Consider the following 15,058-nt stretch of genomic DNA (forward strand, 5'->3'; position numbering starts at 1 on the left):
GCATGCAATGCATAATGATCAAATCTGGGTAACTGGGATATCCATCACCTCAAATGCCTGTGTCAGGAACACTCCAAATATATTCTTTCACTTATTTTGAAATATATGGTTAATTATTGTTAACTGTTGTCACTACTGTGCTAGCAAGATCTCATTCCTTCCATCTGACTGTATTTTTGTGCTCGTTAACCAACTCCTCCTCCCACTACCCCCAACTACTGTTCCCGAGGAATCCTTTTTTTAAAGAAGGAAAGAAAACACGTGACTTGAAGGGAACAGAAGTGTTTCAAAGGGAGATCAATGGTCTATAAATAAAGACTTTGGCTCAAGAAAAGACAAACAGTGCTGCTATCCATCAGATCTGAAGCCAGCCATCCCCGGTTAGAGAGGAAGAGCCTTTCTGACTGTCCAAGCAATTTTGTAGGGTCTTTGTGGGATGACATTTGTGGTTTACTGAATCCCCACAAATTCTGCTGCAACATTAAACTTGTTTTCTCTCCCTAACATGCAGTCCTGTTTCTCACCACTCAGTAACTATTTGGTCTGCTTGTGCTTTCAAGTGACTTCCCAATTGATGTCAAAAATGTGTTTTCCCACAAATGGCCTTTATGGGACCATTAAGACCCAGATCTGCGGTTGAATTGCTCTGGCATGAGAGAGACCCCCGTCTGCACATGCCTGTGAACACACCTCACAGACACACACAAAGCTGGGAAATGGGAGGGGAAGGATGTCCTGGAGGAGGCTGGAGGCATTCCAAAGCAGAGGCTTGAAGAGGAGACAGAGAGAGAGAGAAAGCAAACACTGAGAATGGCAGCAGGTCGCCTGCAAATGTTCAAGAGTGTTTTCTGTTTGTGTTTCCCATGAGGCGGAATGTGGGGGAAAGGGGTAGGAAGAGATTAGTTGAGCAGGGACCACATGCTGTATGCTTTACATACATCTAATCAAGTGCTCTCAGGGCAACGCAAACAATAGTTTTATCCTCATTTTATTGATGATGAAAATTAGGCTTAAAGATAAGTAACTTGCCCAATAGCCACCCAGCCAATAACCAGCAGCAGGACCTGGGTCTCTTCACTCTAGAGTTTCTACATATTCCCCCTGCTCCCATTTCCTGATAGGGGAGGGAAAGCAGAGTGTAAGAGTGAGATGGAGGTGAGCCAGGTAGAGAGGACGCATGCAAATGGACTCCAGGGTTGGAAGAATAGCAGGAAAGATTCGAAGATGCTGGATGAAGAAATGAAGAAAGGATGGAAACAGGAGGGAAAAGGAGGCTTCTTCTTGGGCAAATGAAACAAAACAGAGAAGCAGGGAAGATGGTAGAGTCAGTTATGAAGGGACCTCAGCAGGAAACAGAAAAGTGGAAAGTTTTTAAATGGAAGCAATAAAAGAAAACTAAAGAGTTATCTAATCTCAAGCAAATAGTCCTAATTTGAGGATGGCGATCTAAGGTAAGAGTTAGAGACCAGTGAACACAGACTGAATGCTTGCTGTATGTTTGGCACTTCTTAAGGGGCAAAATAGTATAAAGGTATGATTTAGGGGCTCTAGAGTTTCAATCTCTGTGTGACCTTGGGCAAGTTACCTAACTTCCTTGTGCCCCACTATCTAGACTGGAGATAATAGTACCTCCCTTATGAAATTGATGGGTGGGTTAACTGAAATCGGATATAATCCTCAGGGTCGTGTCAGACACAGAGTGGCCCTCAATAGATTTTAGATGTTATGATGAGGTGGTTCGCATTCACCATGTCTTTAATCATCACAAATCTATGAAGTAGGTGTCATTATTCTTACAAGTGAGAAAATGGGCCCGGTGGATGGGGAGTGATTATTACTGGTCATCTGGTGATTAAACACATGCTTCCACAGTACTTCCCATAGTCCCTTCCTCCTCTCTCAAAGGAAAGAGGTCACTTGGGTGATGGTATTCAAGGGGAAAGGCCAGGCATTAATGGCTGCAGTCTGACCCCATTCTTTTTTCCCCCTCATCCTGCAGGGAATGTGTGTGGTTCATAACTTTAAAGGAACACAAGGATCTCCTTCCAAACCCAAACCTGAGGATCCCCGTGGAGTACCCCTAATGGCTTTCCCAAGGATAGAAAGCCCTCTGGAAACCTTAAGTGCACAGGTATGGTAAAGCAGTTTTAGCCAAGCCAACCCAACCCACAGGCTGAACATTTTGGGTGGTCAGTATCAATCCATTGATACCACTAGATCTCCCTAGCATCAGTGAGAATCTGATTCATTTATTGTAAAGGCCCTCACGAAAGGCAGTCTTCACTTTTTCCTCTAAATTATTCTTGTATTTATTCTGGGGGTTGGCAATCTTGAATGCTTAGAGAGTTCTTACTCATGTCTCACGTAAACCCCAGCAGTTTCAGGATACTTTGATCTATAACACAATATCATTTATGAAATTTGTACTAATCATATGGAAAACCAATTTGACTTCATAACTAGGACAATATTTGGAAAGAAAAAGGTTGCATTATACAAAGTGATGTAAGCTGGGAGCACTTTTTAAAGGGCTGCTAAATGTCCCTTAGGAACTGTTTTTGTGACAAAAATTCATGCAACAGTACTTTCTGATCCGTTTCTCGGCAACAGAAACTGTATCATACCAGGGATACAAAACATAATTGGATACAGTCCTTGCACTTAAATAGCACAGATGAGAGGCAGGCACGGTGGCTCACACCTATAATCCTAGCACTTTTGGAGGCCAAGGTGGGAGGATTGCTTGAAGCCAAGAGTTGGAGACCAACCTGGTCAATGTAACAAGTCCCCATCTCTACTAAATGAATGAATGAATGAATAATTAATTCACAGATGATCAGGAAAGGTGGCTATAAACAGGCAGTCATAATATGACATGCTGAATTAGTCCACAAAGTGCTGTGTATATGCAAATGAAAGGGAAAACAGTCTACTCTGTCTGAGAAGATAAGGAAAGCCAGGAAGACGACTTGCCAGCCGAAAGGAGCCTGGACAGATGATATGAAGCACTTAATTTTGCCCAGGACAATTGCTAGGTGCTTTACAAATATATCATGACTTGAACAACCATCCTATTGAAAAGATTCTGTAATTCACATTTCACAGGTAAAGATAAGAATACAGAAGACAGGCTGAGCATGGTGGCTCATGCCTATAATCCCAGCACTTTGGCAGATCGCTTGAGCCCAGGAGTTTGGGACCACACTGGGCAACATGGTGAAACCCTCCTTCTACTAAAAAAAATACAAAAATTAGCTGGGCATAGTAGCACATGCCTGTGGTCCCAGCTACTCTGGAGGCTGAGGTCGGAGGAGTGCTTGAGCCTGGGAGATTAAGGCTACAGTGAGCCGTGATCCCACCACTGCACTCTAGCATGGGTGATAGAGTGAGACTCTGTCTCAAGACAAAACAAACAATCAAACCTGAAGAGAGTGATGGTAGATTACCTGCCCAAGGCCCTATAGGTAGCAAGTGGGAAAGCTGGGATGAGTAGGAGTTTTCTAAGCAGATAGGGAACAACTAATAATATGGTTTTCATTAGCATGTCATCTTTTCCAGGTAGCTGAGCCTGGCTATCGTGTTTATTTTCTGTAATAATCTATTTATCTTGAAATCTTGTTTGTATTTGGCATTTTCCTACTCAGCCACTTTTATAGAAGATGTAAGGGAAAAGCAACTCATTTCCCTTTAGATTATTATGTACTTCGTAACAGTGCAATATAAAATATTTTCACTAAAGATTATTAACTATAACATCTCTCTAACACAAACTACCCTATGCTTTTTGTTTGTTTGTATCACTGAGATGGAGTCTCACTCTGTTGCCCAGACTGGAGTGCAGTGGTGTGAACCCAGCTCACTGCAACCTCCACCTTTCCGGTTCAAGCGATTCCCCTGCCTCAGCCTACCACGTAGCTGGGGCTACAGGTGTACGCCACGACACCCAGATAATTGTTTGAATTTTTAGTAGAGATAGATTTTTGCCATGTTGGCCAGGCTCGTCTCAATACCCTATGCCTTTTTACCTTTAATTAAATCTTTCTAATATTATTAATGAACAGGGTGGGTAGCGGTGAGAACAAGACAGCTTATATCCGTATCTCCTTTTTGGGAAAAATATTTAATGATCTCCCTTAACACAGTACCAAGTATTGCTGTTTTGTTTGTTTTTCTTTAACTTGTATTAAGGCAAACATTTTGACTTGGTCTAGAAATACAATGTTAACACAAATATTTCTGGATGATTTATATACAGCCTGTTGCTACCGGTTAAATATCAGATTAGCTAAATAGCTATACCTTGTAATGAAATGGTGAATAGAATCTCTCTAACTTTTGTTCCCTAATTATAATCCTTGTATTTAGTAAAGTCAGAGAGGGTCTCTATTTTGGGGGGGATAAAATGACAACAAGTGAACTTTAAAAAGAAACAGAAAAAATTTGCCGAGTTCCACAGACATATCAGTCTGTGTCCTTGTAAATGCTGTCCCCCGAATATCCTGATACAAGAACACCCCTTTTGCACACCCCATCCTTCTGCCCAGCACTGCTCAAGCATGACCTCTGTGGGACTCCGTCCCCAGCTTTCTTTCTCTTCGTTCTCAGGACCATGGATTGTTGATCAGACCTAGAGATGTCCAGGCTCTATTTTGGAGGATTCTACTTAAATTCAAAAATGAAGTGTTAAACAGAGTTTCAAACATTGCTATTCACAAGCTAAAGGATTCTTGAAATAGATATTAATTCATTGTTTACAGGTAGTAGCTGAACTTCTCTGAAGCCCATCAATACATCTTTGTGGCAATGGATGTTACCACATATGGATACAATTTGAGGCCTTGCCTGAATACCAGCTTGGGCCAAAGGTCCCTCCAGGCCTCTCACGTGATTGTCACTCTTAATTAAAGCCAAGTGTTCCCTCATGTTTGCCTCCTACAAAGACTTAGGGCTCTTTGACAATCAGGACCCTATAAACCATGTCTCATTCACCGTATTTCCTGGCATCACAAGGTGTGAAATAAATGTTCTTGAATGAATACAAACTTGTCCCAAAACCTAGTCACTTTAGCCAAAACCGAGAACCTCAAACTTAACCATAGTCACTAATTGAACATCCAGGCAAAGTAGAGATTTATGAGAGACGATGAGCAGGACTTCTGCAGGCTAGCTAGAATGAAGCTATGGAAGGCTAAAGCCGAGTATTGCCTCTCACATTATGCTATCCATACCAGTTGTGAAAAATTCAAGTCTACAACCATCTGCTTTTGGTATTAAATGTTTCCACATGTCTAGTTAGAAAGATACAGCCTTTGTTTGTTGGTCAAGAAAAGAGAACTAGCATTTACTGAGAGTCGTCTCATTTAATATTCACAATACTGCATTGGTTTCATTATATCCTACCTTACAGATGAAGAAAGTAAGGCACCAGCTTTGAGTAACATGCCCAATATCACCCAGTCAAAATTAAATGAAGACCCATCCAATTCTAAAGGCGCTGCCGGTTCTCCTACACTACACAGTCTGTGATGTCATTCAGTGAAAATTCCTTTTTTTGAAAGCCACAACTCCCAGCGTGGGATATGAAAACATGCTACAGGGGGCTGGTATATTAGGCCTGAGATATAGTTCTTCCAAAATAAATATCCCCTGTGGGCGAGAACTTCCCCTGCAACTCCAACAGCCATGGTTTCTACTCGAAACGACATCTTCATTAAGTTTTGGAACAGAACCATCTTCCCAGGAAGTAGATTTTGGAGATCAGAGATTAGAACCTCTCTTCAGAGCACACATTCAAACACATGAAATCCATCCCACCATTCAAAGTACCTTAAGGGGAAGACTGAAAGGGAAAGAGGGTGACGAGTGCTCTCCCCATTCTCCCAAGACATCCTTTTCCCTGTGCCACATGGAGCCCTCAGAGCCACAGTGCTCTGGTCTTCTCTAAAACATTAACTCAAATTGGAATATCTGCCTTCTGTGATTCCCCTTAGTATAGCTGATTGAGACAGGGTGCATTTTCTAAAATCTTTCTCAAATACCATAAAGAAACCAAAAAGTAAACAATTATAAAACAAAAATAGTCAAGTTTTTCAAAGTATTATTTTACAGTTCTATAAAGTTATTGAGATCCCAGAGGAACCAACTCTTAATTATCCATCCCAGGCTCACAATGTACATAAGCAATCAGCTGAGTGTTGTTCAGCTGCATTCTTGTCAAACAGAAATATTGGCAAATTGAATATTCTATTCAAATAGAAAGCATATTATAGAAGTAAAATAATATTTTTGCCTTAGGAAAGAAATGCACCAAACCTGAGTTTACACAAAGATTTCAGACAAAAGTACCTTGAAAAATACAAAATACTCTATTTATAAAATGTGTATCTGAGCTCTAAAGAAGATACTGTAAATCCCCAGTGTTCTAAAAACAGGAATCAGGAAAGCCATAATAATTAGATCAAAGATGCAATTTGTTAAAGTATTTAATAATTTCATAGACCCAAGGCATTGAGTTTTAAGTTCAAATACAGGACATCCTTGGGTCTGCAAGAAGTGGGAGGTTACATGTAGTTTTAAAAATTGAATGCTTCTATTTGATGGACCTGGAACAGTTACTATCTGCTGCTAAAGTTTGTATTATATTACCAATGCAAGAAAAAAGTATCCTTGAGCCTTCTGTCTGATTGCGGCAGCCAAGATCAAATAGGGGAGTCATGGCAGGGAAAACGTGGAGAGAGAATTTTTGCAACTCAGAAATAACCTTGTCAACAGTGAAGAGCCCATTTTACTCAAAAGAAGAACCTAAATATCCACCCTCACCTGATTGATTACATGCATAGAAGCTTAACAGTTAAAACTAATTAAAAGCAAGCCAATGACAAAAAAGTATTTGACATAATTACAAGGAAAATGAATGAATCCTCAGTCATAGGAGATTGTAATACATTTCTCTTATTACTAAGCAAATAAAAATAGTAAGGACGCACATGATCAGTAAGGATAATCTGATGTGCATTATATATAACCCTCCTTGAAATACATGAAACATTATGAAAATGCATCATGTACAAGGCTCTGATACAAGTCTGAAGAAAAACATTTTAATGGATCTGTATTATGTAAACCGCATTTTCTCTAGAGAAAAAAGTTAACTAAAAACAAACCCAAAAAAGTCTATACATTTTGAAATATTAAACTCACTTCTATGTAACTCATCACTCAAAGGATAAAACATAGAAAGTTTTTAAAAACTAGAACTGTTTCATATTAAAAACATTACATTAGAAATGTGTAGGATGCTTAGTTACTCTGAGGTCCTTAAATGTTTATATTAGAAAATACTGAAGTGTAAGACAGAATTATATTGAGAGCAAGTTTAGGTGAGGATGCCCTGCACAGTAGCTTGTGTCTGTAATCTCAGTACTTTGTGAGGCCAAGACAGGAAGGTCAGTTGAGCCCAGGAATTCGAGACTAGTCTGGGAAACATAGTGAGACACTGTCTCTACAAAAAATGTAAAAGTTAGTGAGGCATGGTGGCATGCACCGAATGTCCTTGCTACTTGGGAGGGAGGGTGAGAAAGGAGGATCACTCAAGCCCAGCAGATCAAGGCTGCACTCCAGCCTGGGCAACAGAGTGAACCCTGTCTCAAAAAAAAAAAAAAAAAAAAAAAAAAAAACAGAAAGCTTAGGTGAAGAAATTATCCTATTTTGGATGAAAAATCAGGAAAGTTTTAATAAAGGAGGTAAGAGAATTTGAGGAACCTTGGAAGAGCATATTAAGGGGAGGCAACAGCCTGTGCACACTTGAGGAGACAAAACGAGGGAATGTTTAGAGACAATGAGTGTGCAAGTGTCACACAACCCAGTCTCAGATTGTATCTGCTTGTGTTTGCTCCACAGAATCACTCTGCCTCCATGACCGAAGTTACCTGAGATGACTGACGTGGCACAAGCCGTTTTTAAAAATCACCTTCCAATTCTATACTTCAAAACACACAGTTGCTCAATGACAAACTGTGATGACAAATATTATGTTTATCTAGTTAGAAGCTAATGTTTTGTACATCTTTTGTATGAGGAAGTGATGTAGCTTGCCCTGAATTTTTTTTTTTTTTGGTCAGCTTTAATATATTTATGCCAGAATTTTAAAACCAACAAAATTTTCTTGTTCAAGCGTGCATCGAAGAACCACATTTATTCAATCGTTGATGTTGTTTTGTGATATTTGTACACAAATCTTCTTTTCTCAGTTTTATAAACACAGAATATAACAGTTCACTTTAAACTTTTATTACTATAGTTTCTGCCTCCTCCAGAATTTTTGAATTTTAATGAAAGGCAAACTTTTGAGCTACAGGAAGGGCAATGTTGGTTAATAACAAATCTCAAAGTCAATTGTAGAAAAAAAATTTGTTTTTAAAAAGAACATTACGTTCTGATCTTTTAAAAAGTTGTTACATCCACAGTTTAAAGTAATATATAACAAAGTCACCTAGTCACACAAAAAATTGTCAGAGAATCCTGGATTTGGAGGGTATTTGGGGTTATATGATCCTTTCCTAGATAACGGCCTCTACTAAAAAACTCAAGATCTTTCTGGAATGTCCTTTGGCAGGCAGGTGTCACTGCCGCGTTTTTCCAAAAAGCAGCCAACATCAGCCTTCCCTGTCAACTCAACAGTTTTGTATATCATATTGTATGACTTTATATGAAAATGAGTATTTTACAGTTTGCACAGTATTATTTTACAGAAAGGGAATCAGAGAATCTACAACATAGGGCCCCAAAACAACAGCTTCACTTTGTGGCTTTTAATTATTCTAGAATTTTAACTGCATCTCATTTTTCTAGCATGGTGATAACTAATATGTAACTCCTTTGAGAGAGGGAGCTCTTTTGTCTGTACCTATCAGAATGTTTTCTTGACACTTCCATATTGGCTCTTCTTAGCTTTTTTTGTACATATTTTTTTTTCTAAAGAGAAGAAAAAGTTATCACAAAATGTATTCTGGCTGATGTCTTTTGTTTTAACCTTCATCCACTGGACAAAGGTATTTGGAAAGTCTTTATGAAGTGAACTCGAGTGTTTACACTATTCAGTTTCATGTCAGCTGAAATAAATTCTAATAGGGACATGACCAAGAGATAATTTCACATGCGTGTGTGACAGTGTGAGCTTTTAGGCAAGTAAAATTCTTTAAATTATTAAGCTACTCAAACATTCTGGATCCCTAGCACGCTCCTCTACCTCAAGGCTACCCATAGATACTTCCGAGTTGTCAATAAAAAGTTAGACAATAGTTTTTAATAACAAAAGTTACCTCTGCTAACATTTTTCATAATCCCCCATCTCATTCTGGCCTAAGCTTACCTACACACACACAATGGTTGCACACATCTTCTGGGTGATATCTGACCACAGTTGGGAGAGGGACAAGGAATAAAGAATATTTAAGGCTCTATTCATTGCAGGTGCTAAGCTGTGAAGTTTCACAAACATAATCTGTCTGTTCTCAAAAGTGAGCCCAGTGAGGCTGTAACAGAGACAAAGTAGTACTCTACATGTCAGCAGTAATATTAAAACCCAGCTCTGCCCGACTCCAAATTTCATTCTCTGCACTTCATCAAGATAGGCCTTTGAACCAAGTCCACATCTTTTCATGGGTTTTCAGTGTAATATACCTACTTATCTGGCTTAAGGGATACTAGAAGAAAAGGAAATAGTGAGAAGGAATTATTTGTAGGCTCCGAGCTCTCCAATCCTGTATAAGCTACCTACATGTAATATCATGCAATTTCACAATGACTTTTTTTTCTAAACATTTTAGGATTTTTAAAAGAGCAATGAGGGATTCATTTTATTGTTCACAAGACATGCTGGAAAAATGCTGGCAGTCTAAATTGCTTTTATGTTACGCATTTCTTGTCACAGTAAATCTGGCTACCAAATAGCATTTTAAGAACATAAGTTGGCAGAGTGAGTCATGTTATCTTTCTACTCTTCTTTCTAGTTTTGATTTTTTTTTTACAATGTTGTTTTTTGGGTTTTTTCGAGACAGAGTCTTGCTCTGTTTCCCAGGCAGAAATGCAGTGGCATGATCTCAGCTCACTGCAACCTTCACCTCCCAGGTTCAAGCAATTCTGCCTCAGCCTCCCAAGTAGCTGGGACTACAGGCATGTACCACCATACCCGGCTAATGTTTGTGTTTTTAGCAGAGGCAGGGTTTCACCATATTGGTCAGGCTGGTCTTGAACTCCTGACCTCATGATCAGCCTGCCTCAGCCTCCCAAAGTGCTGGGATTACAGGCCTGAGCCACTATGCCCAGCCTCTAGTTTTGATTTTAAAGGGACCTATCTGTAGTATTCTAGGAGCTTTGGCCACAAACTCCATTTTCCTGGCCTTGGACTTGGGAGATGTTGGTGCATGACTGAACCATGCCAAGACACCACCCTTGTGTACTTGGAGCTAAGGGGCAACTCTGGACTCACACCCCTGGAATCCCTGAGCCAGTCTGACTCCTTACTATGGCATGGCAACTTTAGCGTTGCTTCCTATTTAGCCCCAAGACACTTCACAGGCCTCACACTGATCTTTCAATTTGTCCTTTGAAATCCTTCAGGCTAGAGACTCCTCCATGTGTGTCTTCTGCCAAGGACAAAGCCCTCTGTCCAACTAGAACAAGTGGTGACTGTAGCCTCAGAGAATGAATTCTGTAGTAAACTTTTCTCTTTTTAAGGAAAGCCCACAGGTGCATGAGGAAGTCTGACTCATTGGAAGAGGGAAGCTGAAAAGGAAATGATAAAAAAAAAAGGCTAGCCAGGTGTACTGACATAAGCAACCTCATGAGGCTGTTACCCCCTTGTTTATCTATGATGTCTTTCATTTTTCTTTTATTCCGTGCCAAGAACATGACATGGCACAGAGAAAAATCACTTAGTTAATATTTCTGTCATACATGAATAGATGCCAGATTTCTTCCAACCTTGGCTGAAGGGAGACTGTGACTCATTTGGTAATCAAGAGGATGTTAGTGGAACCTGAAAATAGCTGAGAGATGAATACATTTAGGTGCAGGACTAACAAGGGTGAGGAAATTGCACTTACCAGCTAAACATGTGGGTGCCTCTCTCAGTAAGTTCTAAAGCTCTCCCTATCAGGCTGTGATAGACAGATGGGCTATGTGTAGCTGAATATATAGCCCTTCAGGAGAGACTGTGTAATCTGTACTGAATCAGAGAATGCAAACAGACTAAATTCTATCCTCACAATGCAAGACAGTAGGGATCACTGGGATGATGTAAAGAGTGAAAGAACCATAAGGGGCATTTTTGTTTCAAAAAACTGATTAGATTCCTTATTACATCCAACTGCCAGAACCTCTCAAATGTGTTCAATATCTTCGAGATAAACACACCAAATACCAGCTTGCTCAAGTTTGTTTTAAGGAGATTTTATTATGGTCATTCTACTATTCCCACTCTGTTGAATTCAAGATACGTACTAGAACTATATGCCATCTACTATCATCCCCTATACTACTATAGGGATTTTGTAATAAATATCAAATCTCTTGCTCACATCCTCATTCTTAATTCAGATTGTTCCAGGATTGATACATGCATTCATTTATTCAATAAGTACTTAAGGAGCATCTATTATATGATAAGATCATGTGAAGAACTAGAGGTACACAACCAAATAAACAGACCTATTTCTTACCCTTACAAAGCTTAGAGTCACATGGAAGAAAAGGAGAACACACATAAAATATTTAATATATAATTAAATGTTTTTAAGGGACTCCTGATTTACACAGGGAAGACAGAGTTATGAGGTAAGGCTTCTCTAAAGAAGTGATCTATTTAGAATAAGAAGGTAATGAGACAGAAACCATAAGGGAAAGCATATGAGACCAAGGGAATAGCACGTACAAAAGCCCTACGGCAGGAGAGAGCTTTATACATGGGAAGAACTGAAGATCCGCTGGTGGAGTGAATGGGGAAGAGACATTTAATGATACTGAATATCAGAGATCTTGGAGGATTTGTTATAGACTCTGAAATTATCCTAAAGTGGTAAGAAGCCCTCAGTGGACAGGAAGCCTTCAGTAAACAGGAGAATGGCATCCTCAGATTTGTATTTTTAAAGGGTCCATCTGGGCTACATCTGTGTATAGAATGAGCTGAAGAAAATCAAGAGAAGTGAGATGATCAATTAAGAGGGTATTGTGGGCGGCTGGGCGCGGTGGCTCATGCCTGTAATCCCAACACTTTGGGAGGCCGAGGCCGGTGGATCAAGAGAACGAGACCATCCTGGTCAACATGGTGAAACCCCGTCTCTACTAAAAATGCAAAAAATTAGCTGGGCATGGTGGTGCATGCCTGTAATCCCAGCTACTCAGGAGGCTGAGGCAGGAGAATTGCCTGAATCCAGGAGGCGGAGGTTGCGGTGAGCCGAGATCACGCCATTGCACTCCAGCCTGGGTAACAAGAGCAAAATTCCGTCTCAAAAAAAAGAGGGTATTGTGTTGGGCTAAACAACATTATGATGGACATAGGGTAGGGGCAGTAATGACAAAGAGAACATGGGTTGGAAAGACATGAAACGTATCCAGGAGGCGGACTCCACAGAGTTTGAGACCCGATTGTATGTGGTGGGATCATAGCTTTCAATAAACCCTTTCTTCCTAGAGAATACTTTTCCAAATCTGACTCCCCCAAATCATAGGAGCCTGGTGATAGACGAAAAGCTGGAAAAGAAAATAAATTGAATTTGGATTTACTCTCTAGCCCATTGAGCCCTAACAGTTTTACTTCTCATGGAAACCCAGGTGACACCACACATACTTCTAACACTAGAAATGACTCTGCCAGGAAAATTAACTTTTGCACTTCCCAAAACTAGTGCCTCTGTCCTCACCCTGGCTTTTCGTTTTGGTATCCTGTGTGTCAGCATCTATAAAAAGCAACATTGTGTGACTTTCCAAGAAGCCAAGTAAACCCATGCGATCAGCGGAGGGGAGAGTGAGGGTAAAACTCTTTTCCTCAAAGCCATTCTCTTTCTCTTTAAAAGAAAGATGTGAAATGTGCTCACATTTCCCTATTAACCTTAATGGAACGTCCATCTATCAATTTACTTCAAGTTCTTTGGAACAGAGAACAACTCTTCCTTTGGGATGATGTTTAATGTTGTTACACAAAGTAATTTCTCTACTGAATTGTCCTGTAAGGAAAAAAGTTTTTTTTCCAATTTCAAGTGATGTTTTTTAGTATTTCAGGATTGGATAAATCTAGACTCACTAAAGTCACACAGACTTGTTACATGTAGTTCTGGACAAAATCTGTTCTTTTAATTCCCCCTCTTCACAGCCAAAAGTTTCTCTCTGCCTTTATAGGGACCTTGCAGTCAGGGGTTTTCTCATTTTGCCGTTTTTTTTGTTGTTGTTTGTCAGCAGCTGTGGGGTTTAAGCGTGTAGGTGAGCAGGCGCAGCTCCGCCACAGCTGCCCATTGTCTGGTAAGGCTTTCCCTGGTTCAGGGCCTTGGCCCAGTGAGGTTCATAACTAGGGATAACTAATAACTAGTCACCACTTGTGGAATTAATTCACCATTTGAGAGATTTAAGTTAAGTATGACAACCTTGAAAACTCATTTCTGTACATTTGGTAAAATTAAGCCCACAAGGCAGAGCTAGGAGCCAAGATCCCAACAGCGTCTTGCAAAGAAGAAAGCTGAAAAAAACACGTCTTTATTCGGCTGAAATCAGATCCCTGAAAAGTAAGACCTAGGTGGTGCTGATCCCAATAAGGGGACTCCAGTTCATTCGTTTTTTAAATATAATGACAGTACTCACAATAGAACCTGGATGTATTCATGAAAGCCATGGGTAAAAGGAGGAATAAGAAAAGATGACATATCTATAAGAACAGATTTTAAGAATCAGATATAATTATGGATCATGAAAATTAAAAATAATGATCATCAAAATAAAACCCAAGAGGTTAACTAAATCGATTAGATATAATTTAAGAACAAGTTAGTGGGTTGAATAGTTAAACCGTAAAATTCTCCAAGAATGCATGAGGGGAAAGTACAGAGCAAAGGGAGAAAAACTTAACATTTACGGAGCATGAATCAGAAGCTCCAAAATCCTCTTAATAGGAGTTCCAAGGAAGGAACAGAAAAATAGAAAAGGTGAAGTGGACAGATAATTAACAGAAGCAAATGTCCTAAAGCTGAAGACAGATTGTCTTAGGCCGTTTGTGCTGCTATAACAGAATACATACAACCGGGTACTTTATAAAACAGGGAAAAGTATTTCTCACAGTTCTAGAGACTAGGAGTCCAAATCCAGGTGCCAGCAGGTTCAGTCGTCTGGTGAGAGCTGCTCTGTTTCTGAGATGGTGCCTTGTTGCTGAGTCCTCATGGGGAGCAATACTATATCTTCGTGTTGCAGAAAGCAAAACACCCAAATGCTCCGTGAAGCCTCTTTTTATTAAGAACCCTAATCTCATCCACACGGGAGGAGGCCTCGCTTCTCAAAAGCCTCAGCTGTTAATACTATTACCTTGTATAGCTCCCCTCCCAATTTCAGGTGTTGAAATTTAATGTGATGTAGTAGTATAAACATTACATTAAGTTTCAACACCTGGAATTGTGGGGGCGCCATATATTCTAACTACAACATTGAAACAAGTTTTCAGTTTAAAATGGGCCATAAATAAATTTAAAGGGTACTAATAAACCTGCCCTTATTCATATGTTAATGAAGTTTCAGAACAAAGAGAAAATGGTAAAAAGCTTCCAGAGAGAGAGAAGGAAAAAAATCCCACAAAATAATGGGAATCAACTTATGTTTGACAAAAATTGTCCCAAAACAAAAAAAAAAACCCCAAAGTATTGAAGGAAAATAATTATTAACATCAAATTCTTTATCTATAAAAATTACAATTAACATGTCAGAGCAAAATATAGACATTTTCAGATATGCTAAGCTTCAAATGGATGTGAATCTTTTAAATAGCTTGTACTTTGAACAAATGGCAAAAGTAAAGCCAAGA

General features: G+C 39.6%; 1 protein-coding gene across 3 annotated transcripts in view; it reads left to right on the forward strand.

Moving 5' to 3' along the window:
- PLPPR1 (phospholipid phosphatase related 1) overlaps positions 1-9,001 on the forward strand; it is a 359,335-nt gene extending 350,334 nt beyond the window's left edge. For all 3 annotated transcript variants that reach the window (XM_035253096.3, XM_009000342.5, XM_054258389.2), the window contains exons 7-8: positions 2,000-2,131; positions 7,900-9,001. In XM_035253096.3, the coding sequence (XP_035108987.1) occupies positions 2,000-2,131; positions 7,900-7,932 (165 nt within the window). In that variant the 3' untranslated portion in view covers positions 7,933-9,001. The remainder of the gene's footprint in view (positions 1-1,999; positions 2,132-7,899) is intronic.
- Positions 9,002-15,058: the final 6,057 nt, after the last annotated feature.

The sequence above is a fragment of the Callithrix jacchus genome, chromosome 1 (genome assembly GCF_049354715.1).
Source record: "Callithrix jacchus isolate 240 chromosome 1, calJac240_pri, whole genome shotgun sequence".
NCBI classification, from domain to species: domain Eukaryota; kingdom Metazoa; phylum Chordata; class Mammalia; order Primates; family Cebidae; genus Callithrix; species Callithrix jacchus.